The 16,703-nt window shown below is 44.7% G+C and overlaps 1 protein-coding gene across 3 annotated transcripts in view; it reads left to right on the forward strand.

The window, feature by feature from the left end:
* The first annotated feature begins 282 nt into the window (after positions 1 to 282).
* LOC114624343 (tumor necrosis factor receptor superfamily member 26-like) overlaps positions 283 to 16,703 on the forward strand; it is a 20,913-nt gene continuing 4,492 nt past the window's right edge. For all 3 annotated transcript variants that reach the window (XM_028771282.1, XM_028771283.1, XM_028771281.1), the window contains exons 1-6: positions 283 to 387; positions 8,808 to 8,895; positions 10,099 to 10,227; positions 10,592 to 10,703; positions 13,042 to 13,118; positions 16,041 to 16,199. In XM_028771282.1, coding sequence (XP_028627115.1) covers positions 340 to 387; positions 8,808 to 8,895; positions 10,099 to 10,227; positions 10,592 to 10,703; positions 13,042 to 13,118; positions 16,041 to 16,199 — 613 coding nt within the window. In that variant the 5' untranslated portion in view covers positions 283 to 339. The remainder of the gene's footprint in view (positions 388 to 8,807; positions 8,896 to 10,098; positions 10,228 to 10,591; positions 10,704 to 13,041; positions 13,119 to 16,040; positions 16,200 to 16,703) is intronic.

Raw genomic sequence — 16,703 nt, forward strand, 5'->3', positions numbered from 1 at the left:
CCTCTTTAAGGCTGACCCAAAGTCCTGGGTCTGGTTAGACTCACTGTCGGTCATTGTATGCATGCATCCCTTGGGCTGCCTCAGCTTTCAGAATCTTGACACTGAAGTGCCTTTTGCTGTCCCTTGGAGCCAGTGGAGCCCTGAAAGATTTTGAAGAACTTCTCTGTAAACTTCCAAAACACTAACAGCTCAAGTGAGGAAGGAAGTCAGTCTTTGTGTGGAGCGGAAGCAGGGAGTGGTTTTAAATGCCTCTTCACTGGCACGGCCAGCATCTGGGCTGCAACAGGCTGGTCCTCACACTCAGCACCTCTCTCGGCTCTGGCTTGTCCTGCCTTTTTTATGATGGACAAGCTGGCACTTCTGCTACTGCTGGGGCTGCTTCTGAGGGTGAGTAGAGGCACAAGTGTGTGGGGACCATAGCGGAGCTGCAGCAGGCTATCATGGCCAGAGCAGTACATAGGATCTTGCCCAGTGATAACGTTGGGTCTCCTTTCCCAGCTCCTGGCCTGTATGGTGGAGGTAGAGGATGGGGTGAGGGCATCTAACAGAGAAGGTGTTGGTTTTATATCTTTATCTTTTCTTGCTACAAAGCAGTGGGATTTCCCCTCCTGCTATCTAGCTTTTCTTTTTTCTTTTCCTCTCTTCTTCCTTCCTTCCTTTCTTTCTTTCTTTCTTTCTTTCTTTCTTTCTTTCTTTCTTTCTCTTTTTCTTTCTTTCTTTCTTTTGTTTCTTTTTGAGACTCACTAGTAACTCTAGCTGCCCTGGAACTCACAGTGTAGACTAGCCTGACCTCAAGTTCAAAAATACCCATCTACCTCTGCCTCCTGAGTGCTGAGATGAAATACATGAGCCAACACGCCTAGCTAGCTTTTCTACAAAACTAGTTTCATCATTTTTTGAGAGTCCCTTGTCCCTTCTTACCTTATAAACATTTTTTTATTCTAATTATGTGTATGGTGTGTGTGCATGTGTGTGTATGTGTGTGTGTGTGTTAGAGAGAGAGAGAGAGAGAGACAGAGAGACAGAGACAGAGACAGAAAGAGAGAGTGAAAGAGAGAGAGTGAAAGAAAGAGAGAGAGAAGGGGAGAGAGAGGGAGAGAGAGAGTTTGTATACCTATGTAGAGTGCCTGTGGAAGCTACAGGGCATCAGATTCCCCTAGAGCTAGAGTTACTGATTATTGTAAGCCACCATGCTGTCCTTTGCAAGAACAAGTGCTCTTAACTGATGAGTCATCCCTCTAGCCCCTAGCTTTTATTTTTGATAATTTTTTATTATTTTACTTATTTATTGTGTGGGGGCTCACTTATGGTGGTCCAAGGACAATGGTCAAGAGTTGGTTCTCTCCTTCAACCGTGTGGCTCTCGGGAATCAATGGTAGGTTGTCAGGCTTGCTAGCAAGCACTTTCCCTCTAAACCATCTTGCCAGTCCGTTCCTCTTCTCTTTTTTGAGACAGACATTATATAACCCAGGCTGGGCTCCAAGCCCGGTCTTCCTACCTCAGCTTTGTGACTACTGGAATCCCAAGCTGAGCCACCAAGCCTTGACTACCCATTGGTATTTTTCAAGTATGAATTCCCCCTCCCCCAAATTGTGCTGTCAGCCTGGTATGGGATGTATAGGCCTGCAATCCCAGGACTCAGGAGGATCCGTAGTTCAAAGCCATACTCAGCTATAGCGGGATCCCAGACTGTAGAATACTGTCTCAAAACTGCTGTTGTTTCCTATTGCTACCATGGCTGGTTTGTGATAGAAACTGACAGAAGCAAGCTGACTCTCGTTTAACCTCACACCAAACAAGAGTGAAAGTGGTCAGCCCTCAACAATAACATCTTCCTCCCCACTGCCTGTTGAGATGGGGGCTGGAGAGATGGCTCAGTGGTTACGAGCACTGATTGTTCTTCCAGAGGTCCTGAGTTCAATTCCCAGGAACAACCATCCATAATGGGATCCAATGCCTTCTTCTGGTGTGTCTGAAGACAGCTACAGTATACTCATATAAATAAAATAAAATAGAGAGAGATTCTCTCTCCTAGAAAATAGTGCCTTCCAAGAGGCTGGCCTCTAGTCAGTGGACCTCAGCTACCTCTAAGTTTTTGTGAACCTCCAAGGTGTCAAGTGTCCACAGGCTAAGAAATGTGCCAGCTCTCCACCTAAGGGAGTTGTGTGCATGGGCATTAGATTCTGGGTACTTTCTCAGTGTTTCTGACCTCTGGGAAAAGAATACAGACTCAATCCAGTTATAATTAAAATGTTTATTGATTAATGTTAGCAGGACAACAATCTATGAGCCAAACTTGAAATTGCCATGAAAACTGGGTGGTGAAGAAAGGGTATTTTTATTTAATTTTAATTTTATTTTATGTTCATTTTTAAAAATTTTTGCCTACGTATATGTCTGTGTGAGAGTATTAACAGCCCCTGGAACTGGAGTCCCGGACAGGTGTGAGTTGCCATGTGGGCACTGGGAACTGAACCTGGGTCCTCTGGAAGAGCAGCCAGTGGTCTTAGCTGCTGATCCATTTCTCCAGCCCCAGAAGGAAGGGTTTTTTAAAGGCAAAAATCACAAGAAGACCTTGAGTGTCTGCACGTGGAAGCCAAGAGCTGTTTTGCTCTGCGAAGATTACATAGTCAAGGTGTCCTGAACGTCTGCATGAGCAGATTCCAGAGGTCATAAAGGAGTTAGTAGGAACATACCAAGTAGATGGTCACTGTACATGTCTGGGTGGGTGGTCACTGAGTCACGTTTGTCAGAATGTGATTGAAGAAGAGAGTTGTGTGAAGATTCTGAGTGCTTGTGAGAAAACTCCAAAAACCAAGAGTCTTGTGACCCCAGTTTCTTCAAAACAGGAAACTGGTTTTGGAATGTATTTTTGTGGCCCTCCCAGGTGCAGCAGATAGGAGTGAGTTCACTTCAGATTATTCATCACAATGACTATTGTCATTTATATGCCTCTATGGATAAGTAAGTTTTTGCCACATTCATCTTGCCCTTGCGATTGTACACTTTATTCATGTGACTCTTCTTAACCCTCAGAGTATAAATTATCTGATGCTCTGAATAAAGTTGGCTGTTGCATGAGACTTTAGTCGGCTTCATGTATCAGTTCCACTCTCCCAGGTCCCACTGACTGTAGAGCACAGGGTCACTATGAGCTTATCTTCCAGGGACTGGATTCAGAGACAAAGAGCTAGCTGGTACGAAGATGGACGCCTAGTATAAAATAGAGGGTTGGGGTTGCTTTTTTTTCTCTTTTCCGCTATCACATGTGAATTTGAAAAACAATATCACTTCCTCTCATGTGGATTCCTTTACAACAGAACTGAATGGTGAGTCACTGTGGCTAACTGTAATGTTTATGGAGTTCAGGGAAAAGATACTGTTCTTTTCAAGTTTTGATTTTCCCTGGTCAGGCTGCTCAGTGAGCCACCTCTGTCGGATTTACAAGAAAGTGCTGGCATGTTCAGCTTTCTACCTGGCTTCTGAGGACCTAAACTCAGGTCCAGATGCTTGTGAGACACATGTTTTACCAACTGAGCCATCTCCTAGTTTATTACTAATTAATTTACTTACTTACTTACTTACTTACTTACTTACTTACTTACTTACTTATTCGGTGCTTTAGACTGTGATGACACAGACTGTGACCTCAGCATTTGGGGCAGTAGAGGCTGGAAGGTCGCTACTTCAAGGTCATCCTCAGCCACACAGTGAGAGCCCAGCTGAGGCTCCATGATACCATGTCTAACAATAGTGACATCAAATTAAAAAAGGAGATCCAGGAGATGATTCAGTGGATAAGTCTTCTGCTAGGCAAGCTTTAGGACCGAAGTTCCAATCTCTATAACCTATATAAAAGCATTTGGATGTGGTAGCCCATCTGTAACCCAACCCCTCAGGAAGCCCAAAGTGGCAAGACTTCCTTCAGGTAAGCCCTAGATTCAGTAAGAGTCTGAGCCACAGTAAACAGAATGGAAAGAAATCAAGGAAGAGACCCAAAATCAAACTCTGGCCTCTACATTTACAGGCATACAAATTCACAGGATCTACATATGTGCCCACACCTGCACATGTACCATACACACGAAATAAACAAATAAAGGAGAACATTGAATGAAAATGAGGACATGGTGGAGAAGGTTTTTATTATAGATAAGATATTGAGGAGCCAGGACTTTATCACAGGTACTGAGGGAGCCTGGTGGCCAGCAGAACGCTTTAATATGTTAAATAGGCACCACAGCCATTTGTCCTGTTTCTTTGGAACCTGACAAACATTAGGGCTGAAGACGCAGCTTCCTTTGGTAGATCTTGAACTAAGGATCCTCCTGTCTCTCTATCTCCAAGAGCCGGGAACACAGGTGTGTGCCACCACATCAATGCTGTATAGGGCTGAGAACGGAAACCAGGGCCTCATACATGCTAGACAAGCACTCTAACTCAACTACATCTTCAGTCCCTTGATTTTACTATTTTATTTTAAGAAGTTTGCCCATACCAGGAACCATACCCAAGGCCTTGTCCATGGTAGGCAGGCAGTTTTAAACTCAGCTATATGACCAACCCTTTTTTTTCTTTTCAATTTCAGAAGGCATCAGTACTTTTTCTAAAACAAAATTAAAGCCTGGGGTGGATGTACACACCTGTAGTCAAGCTATTTAGAAGACCAAGGTAAAAGGATGACTTGGTATAGGAGTTTCAGACTAGCCTGGTGTGGTGGTTTGAATAAGACTGGCCCCCATAGGCTCATATATTTGAATGCATGGTCCTTGGGATGTGGTGTTACTTGAGAGGGATTAGGAAGTGTGGCCTTGTTGGAGGAAGTATGTCACTGAGGGGAGAGCTTTGAAGTTTCCAAAGCTCAAGCCAGGCCCAGTAGCTCTCTCTTCCTGCTGCCTGCATCTGGATGTAGAACTCCCAAGCTGCTTCTCCAGCACTATGTCTGTCGTGCTTCCTGCCATGTCAATGCACTAAACCTCTGAGATTATAAACTTGCCCCAATCAAATGCTTTCTTTTATAAAGAGTTGGTCATGGTGTCTCTTCACAGCAATAGAAGACACCCTAACTAAGACATCTGTGCAACTTACCAAGAACCTGTCACCAAACAAAACCAACTAGATGGGTGGTGGTAGCACATGCCTTTAATCCCAGCATTTGGGAGACAGTGGGAGTTGGATCTTTGTGAGTTCAAGGCCAGCATGGTTTACAGATCAAGTTCTAGGACAGCTAGGGCTACACAGAGAAATCCTGTCTCAAAACCCCTGCACTCCCCTCCCCCCAAAAAACCTAAACATGGGCCTGGTACCCTGTCTTGTAATCCTAGCTACTCTGGACAAGGCAGGAAGATTGCAAGTTTAAACCTTCCCTAATCTATAGAATGAGTTCAAGGCCTGCCTGGATATTAAATGAGACTCTGCCTCAAAATAAAAAAATACGAAAAAGACCAAGCATAAAGCTCAGTGGCAGAATGGTTGCCTAGCATATATGAAGTCCTGGGTCTAATACCTGAGGGCCTAGGGGAGGTAGGAGTGGGGGGTGAAGGGGTTGGGAAGCAAGCCAGAGACTCTGACCAACAGAACAGCCCCAACTGACAAACTTGCCAGTATTTAGCCACTACTCATGCAGGGTTAGACTCTCTCTCCCTCCCTCCCCACTTCCTTCCCTTTCCATGTGTAGATGAATGCACATGTATACATGCAGGCCCAGACGAAAGGCTGATGCCTTCCTAGATAATTCTCAAGGTGAAGTCTTTCTTTTAAAAAACATTTTTTAAAAAAACTGGCTGTGGTGGTTTCCCAGCACTTAGGAGACAAAGGCAGGAAGATCTCTGAGTTTGAGGCCAGCCTGGTCTGCAGAGCAAATTCCAGGACAGCTAGGGATACACAGGGAAATCCTGTCTCGAAAACAAACAAATAAACAAAATTTAAAGGTATGGAGACTTCCACAGGTATGGGGCACACACATTCAATCAAAACACTCATATACATAAAAATAGCTAAATTTTAAGATTAAAAAAAAATGTTTAGGTGTATGTGTCAAGCAAGTTTATGTGTATCGTGTGCATTCCTGGTGCCCACAGAGGTCAGAAGAGGATGTTGGGTCCCCTGGAACTAGAGTATGGATGGATGTTTGCCACTATGTGATTACTGGGAATGGAACCCAGGTCCTCTAGAAGCATAGCCAGAACTCTTAACCGTTGAGCCATCACCACAGCCCTGGAGACAGGATCTTTCAGGGAACCTAGAGCTAATACATTCAGTTCTGCTGGCTTCCAATGACCTTCAGGCCTGTCTCCATCCTCGGGGCTGGAGTTAGAGATGTTCCCGAGTCCAGGTTATGTGAATGATACTGTTACAAATTCAGGTCCTCGTGCCCCAGAGGTGTGTCCTTACAAGTGTCTGCCCACCTTCAAAAACTGCTTAGTCAATTATTTTATGTGTGTTTAAATCTTATGTAATCTATGTTGGTTAATATTCAACCCATGCTCCACAGTCTGAAATTCACGCTTCTAGCAGTTTCTCTAACACATATAGTTTATCTGTAAGGGTATTAGGACATTCTACTACTCGGAACAGGAAACAGTTTCTCACCTCTATGCTTGGAGCCATTTTAAACAGCAAGATAACCCATGCAATACACCACAAAAGATTCAGAAGCCAGGGTGACTGATATCCGGTAAAATAAACACATTCCTGCAGTGAGAGGTGAAGTGAGAACAAAAAGTATGTCCTTGCTTACCTTCAGCTGAGAGGATGTGTCAGGTGACTCAGGAAATCTTAACAGCCCAGTGTGGTCACATTTTAATCCTCATACTCAAGAGTCAGGAGCAGGTGGATCTCTGTGAGTTGAAGGCCAGCTTGGATACATAGCAGGTTCCAGGCTATCCAAGCTACATAATGAGGTGCTGTCTCAGTGTGTGCGTGTGTACATGTGTGTATGCATGCATGTGTGTGTGTGTGTGTGTGTGTGTGTGTGTAATTAATCTAATTTACTGAGTCCTCTGAAAGAATAGCAAATTCTCTTTACTACTGAGTCATTTCTCCACCCCTAGGGAGTTTTTTTTTTGACCCTTTGTGCATATTGGTGAATAGCTAAAAAATACTACTGATTTTGGTATAGGAATAAATGTTAAGGAATAGTTGTATTGACAAATATGCAATTTGTGAATAATGAGGATCAAATATACTGGTTAAGTAAGCAAACATGAAACTGTGTCCAAAGTGGGGTGGCTGGAGAGACAACCTCCAGCATCCTATAAAAGCCAGATATATGGTGGCATGTGCCTATAACTCCAGCACGGGGGAGGTAGGGGAGTGGATTCTGGGAACTCACTGGTAGCCATTCTAATCAAAACTGAACTCTGAGTTCAGTAATAGTCCTTGTCTTTTTTTTTTTTTTTTTGGTTTTTTTTTTTTTTTTTTTTGGTTTTTTTCGAGACAGGGTTTCTCTGTGTAGCCCTGGCTGTCCTGGAACTCACTCGGTAGACCAGGCTGGTCTCAAACTCAGAAATCTGCCTGCCTCTGCCTCCCAAGTGCTGGGATTAAAGGCGTGCGCCACCACCGCCCAGCGATAGTCCTTGTCTTAGTAAGATCATGGGGCCAGAGGGGTGGTCATGCAAGCTTACTGGCTTTAGTTCAATCTCAGAACCGTGTGTAGGTAGGAGAGAATGGATGCTACGACATTGTCCTCTCATTTACAAATGCATACCATGGCCCAGGCACCATTATTATTATACCATGGCTATAATAATAAATAAAAAAAGGCTGAGAGTTGATGGTGCACACCTTTAATCCTAACGCTGAGGAAGCAGAGGCAGGCAGATCTGAGTCTGAGACCAGCTTGAGCTACATATTAGTTCCCAGTATAGCTAGGGCTACATCTCAAACAAACAAACCAGTAAGGTTATAAAAAACTGAGGCCACGCAATGAGCACACTTTGTATGTATACAAATGTATGTACATGTACAATATGTGGGGACAGACACACAAAACTTTACAAACATAACTTTCTTTTTTTGCTTGTTTTGTTTTTTGAGACAGGGTTTCTTTGTGTAGTCCTGGCTGTAACAATTTCTTTTCTGTTTTAGAGATTTATTTGTTTTATGTATATGAGTATACTGTAGCTGTCTTCACACATACCAGAAGGGAACATTGGGTCCCATTACAGATGGTTGTGAACCACCAGGTAGACTCTGGAAATTGAACTCAGGACCTTTGGAAGAGCATTCAGTGTTCTTAACCGCTGAGCCATCTCTCCAGCTGTAACATAGGTTCTTAAAATGTAGGTTACAACTGGAGAGATGACTCAGTGGGTAGAACCATGGCTGTTCTTGCAAAGGACCTAGATTGGGTTCCTAGCATCCACATGGCAGCTCACAACCATCTTAACTCCATTCCTAGAGGATCTACACTCTCTTCTCTCCAAGGACACCAGGCATGTACATGCTGTACATATTTGCATACAGAAAAAAAACAGTCATGCATATAAATGGATCAGGGAAAAAATTTTAACTGTAGGTGTGGCTGTCGAAATAAACACAAGCTAGAACATAAATAGTTCATTGATATCAAAGGTTCACAGTCGTACAGGCCACACACCAATGGCAAAGACACAAAACTCCCCGAATTTGGAAACGGAGGAACCTATCTGCATGTTGGCCTGGGAGACATGAACAAAACTGTAGTTTATGCTCTGCAGGAAGGCTGTATATGGGAACCAAGGTTAGGCTGGGGGCCATTCACCTCCTCTGCACTGAGAGTCACATAGGGCTGGTTTTTGATGCAGTTTTCCCCTTTCTGATTTTAGGTGACAGTCTGCGGTGTAAGCAACACAACTCAGTGTAAGACGGATGAGTTCAAACATGAGAACCTCTGCTGCCAATACTGTTCTGCTGGTGAGTCCTAGGATGCTTTGCAGAGGTCTGGCCTTCTCACTGAGAAAAGGTGCTACAGGGGCTGGAGAGATGGCTCAGTGGTTAAGAGCACGAACTGCTCTTCCAGAGGTCCTGAGTTCAAATCCCAGAAACCACATGGTGGCTCACAACCATCCATAAAGAGATTGGATGCCCTCTTTTGGTGTGTCTGAAGACAGCTACAGTGTACTCATAATAAAATAAATAAATAAATCTTAGAAAGAAAGAAAGAAAGAAAGAAAGAAAGAAAGAAAGAAAGAAAGAAAGAAAAGGTGCTACAGGCCTTTAGCTAGGGCTGAACCAGAGACTGCACTGAGAGAGGTGGATCTGACCGAAGAAGGGAAATGGGTGTCACCTTGGCAACCAACTGCCTCCTATCCACCCTTCCCCTACCCAAGCACTGCCCCTGGCTTTCAAGGACAGAAACCAGAGAGGTGGGTGTGGTGTGTTCTGCAGAAGAAGCAAGGAGCTGTTGAAGAAAGGGCATATGAGTGTCTGCACCTGGACCCTGCCCCCATCCTACACAGCTATCAACACATATCTGTAAGCACACCTACCTGCAGACACACTTACATGTGCACTTATATGCAAATGAGTCAGTGGACACCTGTTTGGGTCTGTGCACACACTTGCACACACTTAGGGGCACATAGCCATGTGTGGGCACACCCCTACAAGCACATTGCGGAAACGAGATGGAACTGATTTGATTGAACGATGCAGAAGCCAGCACACTTGCAGAGATCATATTGTTAGGGATGTGTGTCTCTCCTGTGCTTCTGCCATAGGCTGAGAAGATGGCCACCATGTAACTAATGTGCTGAAGACCTTGACCAGGGACTTCATCTTTAGAATTTGGAGTTCCTCGAAACCATTCTGGGCAGTCAGGAACCTGGCATGGGAGGGAGAAGTGTACATATCAGCTGATTGTAGGCCCACTCGCTGGGACAGCGGTGTAGAGAGGAAGAACCTTACACAGACACCCTGGAGGACATCAGTCTTAGCCAAGGGGTAATACAAGGCCTCCACATGTTAAGTGTGAAGACTGTGGTTGGGTATCCAACTAGAAAGTTCCAAGGAGGCTAGGAGCTCAGGAGTGGTTAGTGTGAGAGGTCTGGCCACCAGGGGCATCAGGGAATAGCGCTTTTGCCAGGCCCCTAAACCTTTCCTTTTCCTCTCATATAGGCTTTTATCTCACTAATCCATGCCAGAAGAACCATGATAAGAGTGAATGTGCTCCGTGTGAGTCTAACTACTTCACAGACCACAAAAACAGTGAATCTAGGTGCTTTCCCTGCTCTGGGTGCCGGGACGGTAAGTGTGTAGCTGTGGCCATGGCAGCAGCCTCCCCACTGATGGTTAAAGCATGCACACTGACAGGGAAAGGGACCACAGGTAGCTAAGACAGATGGCCAACTCTGGCTTCTTCACACTCCTTACCTGACACAAAGGCCTTGATGGGCTTTTTCTCACCTCTACTCCACCCCTCCTCCTATGGTAAAGCACTTGGAAGAAGAAGTTGGGGGCTGGATACTGCTTAGGTGGGCCCTGCTCCTCTCCTGGGAGGCTGTTTGGGCTATGTGTCTACGGTGAAGAGCCAATGAAAGTGACTTTACTGTGTCATAGAATGGTGTACGTTAGGACAAACTCCACCCTGATGACTAACTTGTTTCCACAGACCAAGAGGAAGTGACCAAATGCTCCAGTACGGCTGATCGTGAGTGCCAGTGTAAGCAGGGCACCTACTGTAACTCTGAAAACTGTCTGGAGATGTGCCATGCATGCAGCAGGTGCCAGCTTGGAGGAGGGGTAATGTGTGGAGATCCCTGCTCCTGCCCGCTAGCTCCCTAGCCTCTGAGTCCCTGTCTGTAGAGGGCTCCTTAGGGGAGCACCTGCCACACAAATGAAATCAAAGGCTGTTTCCTCCTGGAAGCTGCCTGGAGTCAGTGCTCATTTGTTTGCTAACTCACTTACTCACTCAACAAACAGACTTTGAGCCACCTCCCTAACAGTGAGAGACATAAAACATAATGCTATGTACGTATCTCCACCACCATTAGTGGTAGCCTGAGGATGAGGATAAATTGATAGTGTTTACATGTATGACATGTTCAAAGCCCTGGGTTCCATCCTCATAACTGTACTTACCAGCTGTGGTAATCCTGGTCCCAGAGAAATAGAGGGAGGAGGAGCGGTAGTTCAAGGCTAACTACATAGCAAGTTTGAGGTCATCTTAGGGTAGAGATACTGTCTCAAAAACAATACTGGTAAGTGAATTCATGATCATGGGGGCCACAGCACACTCTGTTGAAGGAATCACTCTGGCAAGATTACCTTTGAGTAGAGACTCAGTGAATCAGGGAGAGATGGAAACATAGAAAGTTCTAGGGGGAAAGAACTCTAGGCAGGTAGGGTGACAAAGTGACCCACTGTAGGGAAGGAGAGCTAGGGAGATGGCTCAGGGATAAGCATATGCTGCTTTGCCAAGGACCTGAGCTGAGTTTGCTGCACCCACATCAAGGGACTCATAATTGCCTATAGCTCCAGCTCCAGGGAATCGAATGCCCTCTTCTGGCCTCTGTGGGCACCTGAACTCATGTGCACAGACACACACACACACGCGCACGCACACACACACACACACACACACACATCTAAACATAAAATAAATCTTTAAAAGAGGGATTCTGTGGGGCCAGGGATGTAGTTCAGTTGGTTGAGTGCTTTTGTGGACCTGGATTCAATCCCTAGCACCACATAGACCATGTATGGTGGTGTGCCTTATTTCCAATATTCCTTGAGGCAGGATGAGCAGAAGTTCAAGGTTATCTTTGGTTACATAATGAGTTTGAGGCCAGCCTGGGCTATATAAGATTCTACCTTAAAAAAAAAAAAAGATAAAAAAAATCTGGTGACCACTTAACAAAACTACAAGCAGGGAATGAAAATAAGAAGTTATTATTGTATGGTTCTGGAACCCAAAGTCCAACATCAAAGGTACTCACTGGTCCTCACTCCCTCTGCAGGCTCTGGGGCAGTGGTTCTCAACCTTCCTAATGCTGCTGCAGTCCTTTTTAACATAGTGTGGTGAGCCCCAACCATTACATATCTATCTATCTATCTATCTATCTATCTATCTATCTATCTATCTATCTATTTTGGTTTTTCACGATAGAGTTTCTCCATGTAGCCCTGGATCTCTGGAAACTTGCTTTAAAGACCAGACTGGCCTCGAACTCACAGAGATCTGCCTGCCTTTGCTTTCTGAGTTAATGGGATTAAAGGGGTGCCCTACCACTGCCCAGCTCAAAAAAAAAGTTTTGTTGCTACTTCACAACTGTAATGAATCATAATGTAAAAAAATATCAAAAAAATAATAAGTGCTTATTTTTTATGTGCATAGGTGATTGTCTGCATGTCTGATGCCCATGGAGGCCCAAAGAGGGTGTTGGATCCCCTGGAACTATAGTTGTAGCTGCTTGTGGGCCCCCATGTAGATAGAGTCTGTGTTCTCTAGAAGAGCAGCAAGTGGTCTTAACTACTAAGCTATCTCTCCACACTCATACACCCTTTTTTATTTAAGGCAGTGGCTTACTGTGCATCACTTTTAGGCCTGGAAGTCACAGTGTAGACCAGACTGGTTTGAACTCACAACATTCTGCCTGTATTTGCTTCCCAAGTGCTTTGATTAAAGGTATTCACCACCACATCAGGCAATAACTTACATCTGTGAGGCAGGTTATGCACTCATAAACATAATTCAGAAATCACTGAACTGTGAGACCAGGAACCTGATGTGAATAAAGACTGCCTTCAACTCTAGATTCATGGAACCTCTTCCGTGTCTGCACCTGCTTGCCTCTTCCTCATTCACACCATCTTTGTCTCTAGGCAGACTTTCCTCTATGTGGTTTTCATAGCCAGGTACTCTATCTAGGAAGAGAGAGGGTCCGTCTCCTAAATATCACAAATCCCCCTAAACTCTAATCTCTTCAGAGTGCTTTTGCCAGAATGGCTAGGTATAGCACCATTCTGGCATGGGGCTGATTCTTCCTAACCCTTTGGGTAGTGAAGAGTGAGTTCTGGGCTGCCTGGGTGGAAGGAGGTAACGCACCGTTTTCCTTCCAGCTGTCCTGATGGCAGAGTTATCAGGAAATGCAATGCCACAATGGATACTGTGTGCGACATGTTTGACTCAAAACAAGGTAAGGGCCTGTCTCCTAAATTCACATTAAAAATGTCTGCTGCTAGCTTTTATGTCATTTTAACACAGGCTAGAGATAGTTAGGGAAAGAGAACCTCAGTCAAGAAAATGACACCTATCAGATTGACTGCCAGGAATTCCTATGGGACATTTTCTTATTTAGTGATTGATGTAGGAGGGTGTGGCCCATTGTGTGTGGTTCCACCCCGAGGCTGGTGGTCCTGGGTTCTATAAGAAAGCAGGCTGAGTAAGCCAGTAAGTATCACCCGTCTATGGCCTCTGCATCAGCTCCTGCCTCCAGGTTCCTGCCCTGTTTATGTCCGTGCCCTGACTTCCCTGATGATAGTCTCAAGCTGTAAGTTCAAATAAACCTTTTCCTCCCCAAATTGCTTTTGGCCATGGTGTTTTATCCCAACAATAGACATCTTAACTAAAACAGCTGAGAAGATAACATTGGCATCTTTAGTCACTATTAAACTACCACAATAGGAAAAATACCCAGGGACTATGAACGAATGACTGTTTGCCCACATGCCAATAAAACTTTACAAAAACAAGCAGTGGACTGGATTTTGCTTTGAGGCTGAAGGTCAAGAGTCTCATCTTTGGGCTGGAGAGATGGTTCAGCTGTTAATGCCTAGGCTCACAACCCAAAATACAGAAATCTTGTCTTAGTCAGCAAACAGAGTCCCAGAGTCTGGTTGGAGCTTTTCCTCCTCAGACCTCAGTCTCAAACCAAGGTGTTTGTGAGTCTGGGCCCTCTGTTTGTGTCTCTGTCACCAGTTCTGTTTTCAGGGAGCTTCCTGATGTCTGAGGGCTCAAAATCTCTTTGTCCTCCATCTACAGTGTAGTGTGAACACCCCTGAGAGCTGGGACATGTTGATTTACCTTTCAAAATCAGCGTTTCCACTTCCACAGAAGTTTTTTGTGTATATATGCATGTGTGTAGTGTGTGTGTTTGTGTATGTCTGAAAGTGTGTGTATATGTGTGCATCTATGTGTTGGGGCCAGAGGGCAACATTGGCTGGCTCCCTCCATTGCTCTCCTCCTTTTTTAAAATGTATTTTTATGTATGTGTTATACACACATATGCATATGTGTATATACTATATATTATATATAGTATATAATATGCATATATATGAATGTACGCTGTTTGAGCAGGTGCTCACCAAAGTCAAAAGAGGATGTTGGATCCCCCGGAGCTGGAATTAGAGGTGGCTGTGAGCCACCTGACCAAACTTGGGTCCTCTGGAAGAGTAGCTTGTGGTGCCAGCCAGTGTTGAGATTACAGGTGTAGATTATGTGGATTGCCCGGGATACAAACCCAGATGCTCATGTGTGTGACTAGTACTTTACTAACTGAGCTGTCTTCCCAACTCAAAGAAAGTTTCCATTAAAACTACAAGCAGAAAGGGACTAGAGAGATGGTTTGGGGATTTAGAGTCTTTGGTCTTACAAGGGACCTGGGTTCAATCCCAGTACCTACATGGTGGCTCACAACCAACTGTTAGTCCAGTTTCATAGCTTTGGTCACCGTCTTCTGACCACTTTGTGTACTAGGCACACAAATGGTGCACATATGTAATTACAGGCAAAATACTCATACACATTTAAAAAAAAAATCCTTTAACCAGGGAGCTGATAAAAGCACTTGGCACGTGGATTTCAATCCCGAAAAACCTGAAACCAAACTTGAATGGAGAGAACAAACTGAACAAAGCTGATTGTTTTTTAAAAATGGGGCCAGGGAGCTCAGTGGATTACAGTGCTTGCTGCCCAAGCCTGAGGACCTGAGTTCAAATCCCAGAACTTTGTGTGGTGTGCACCCTTCTCTAGGGCTCACTGGCTGCCAGCCTGGCTGCAGGTTCAGGGAGATACCATGTCACTAGGGAATAAGGCAGAGAGTGATAGGGAAGGACCCTCAACATCCTCCTCTGACCTCTTCACACATATGTGTGTGAGAGGGCACAATGCACATATGCGCACAAAGTATGTAATAGCAGATAATTAAAGATGGAATTTAATAAAAAAATAAAGTAAAAACAAATACCCAAGTGTTAAACAGCACAGGTCTGTAACTCCATTGCATAGGCTATTGAGACAGGAGGACCTGTGAGTTGAAGGCCAGTCTAGGCTGTATATCTAGTACTAGAACAGTCAGGTCTACATAGCAAGATCCTGTATTTAAAAAATAATAATAATAAGTAAGTAGGAGCTGGAGAGATGACACATTGTTTAAGAGTATTTGTTACTGTTGCAGAGTACGTCTAGCACCCACATGGCAGCTCACAACCAAAAGTAACACCTAGGTAACTCCTGTTCTAATGGATCTGGAGCCCTCTTCTGGCCTCCACAGGGAACTGCATACACACAGGGGACAGACATACTGGTCGACAAAACACCTATACACATAAAACACTGAAAATAAAGTAAATAAATAATAAGCAACAGTTTTAGAATGAAACTTAATAGAAAAATTAAACACACAAAATATAGTAAGGTCTTATCTGAGACTAAGAAAGCCTTAGGTAGAGTGCTGTGGGAGAGACCAGCTTCAATGACCCTCAACCATCCATGCAGGAGCTGACAGAGCCTGGGCTCCCTCTGGCTGTGCCCTCCCCCATGTATCTGCATCCTGGGCTCTCCCTGGGCTGGGATTTCACAGGAGTGAGGCCGGGGCTCCTAAATGGTCTCAGCAGTCTGTGGGCAGCAGGGCCGCCTGCAGCTGTCCTGGTGAGCCACACCCTTTGTTCCTTCCAAGGACCTTATCAGGACCCCATGGGTTCTGAGACTAGACATGAAGCAGGAATGTCTTTTTTTAAATTAATTTTTATTGGATATTTTATTGAAGCAGGAACTTCTGTGGTCTGTTATTCTAATGAAGACTGCTCTGCCTCAGCTGTCTTCGCTCTCATTCCAGAACTGCAAGGCCTCTATAACACTCTGACTATTGTGGATATCATAGCTGCTGTCATCATGGTTACTGCCGCTGTCATCACAGTTGTTGCCGCTGTCATCATGGTTGTTGCCGCTGTCAAAATCCTGAAAGCCGCAAAATTATTTGCGATTGACATAAGAGGTGAGTAAATGCCTGGAGGGGTGACACATGCATTTACTCCTGGCACTAGGAGACAGACACAGGTGGATCACTGTGTTTGAGGCCAGCATAGTCTATAAACTGAGTTCCAGGACACCCAGGGAGACCCTGTTTCAAGAAACGAAAACAAACAAACGAACAAACAAACAAACAAACAGAGGTGAGTGAGGGATAGAGCAGTCTGTATCCATGAGAAAAAGGCATGTGCAACTGTATGTGCTCATGTAAATGTGTGCTTTCCTGCATTCGAGCGCATGTGTGCATGTATGCATGTGTGTGTGTGTGTGTGTGTGTGTGTATACCACATATATGCAGGTGTCCAGAAATCAGATAACCTGGAGCTAGAACTAACCCTAACCCTAACCCTAACCCTAACCCTAACCCTAACCCCCTAACCCTAACCCTAACCCTAACCCTAACCCTAACCCTAACCCTAACCCCCTAACCCTAACCCTAACCCCCTAACCCTAACCCTAACCCTAACCC

Source organism: Grammomys surdaster, unplaced genomic scaffold, assembly GCF_004785775.1.
Source record: "Grammomys surdaster isolate TR1022 unplaced genomic scaffold, NIH_TR_1.0 205, whole genome shotgun sequence".
NCBI lineage: Eukaryota > Metazoa > Chordata > Mammalia > Rodentia > Muridae > Grammomys > Grammomys surdaster.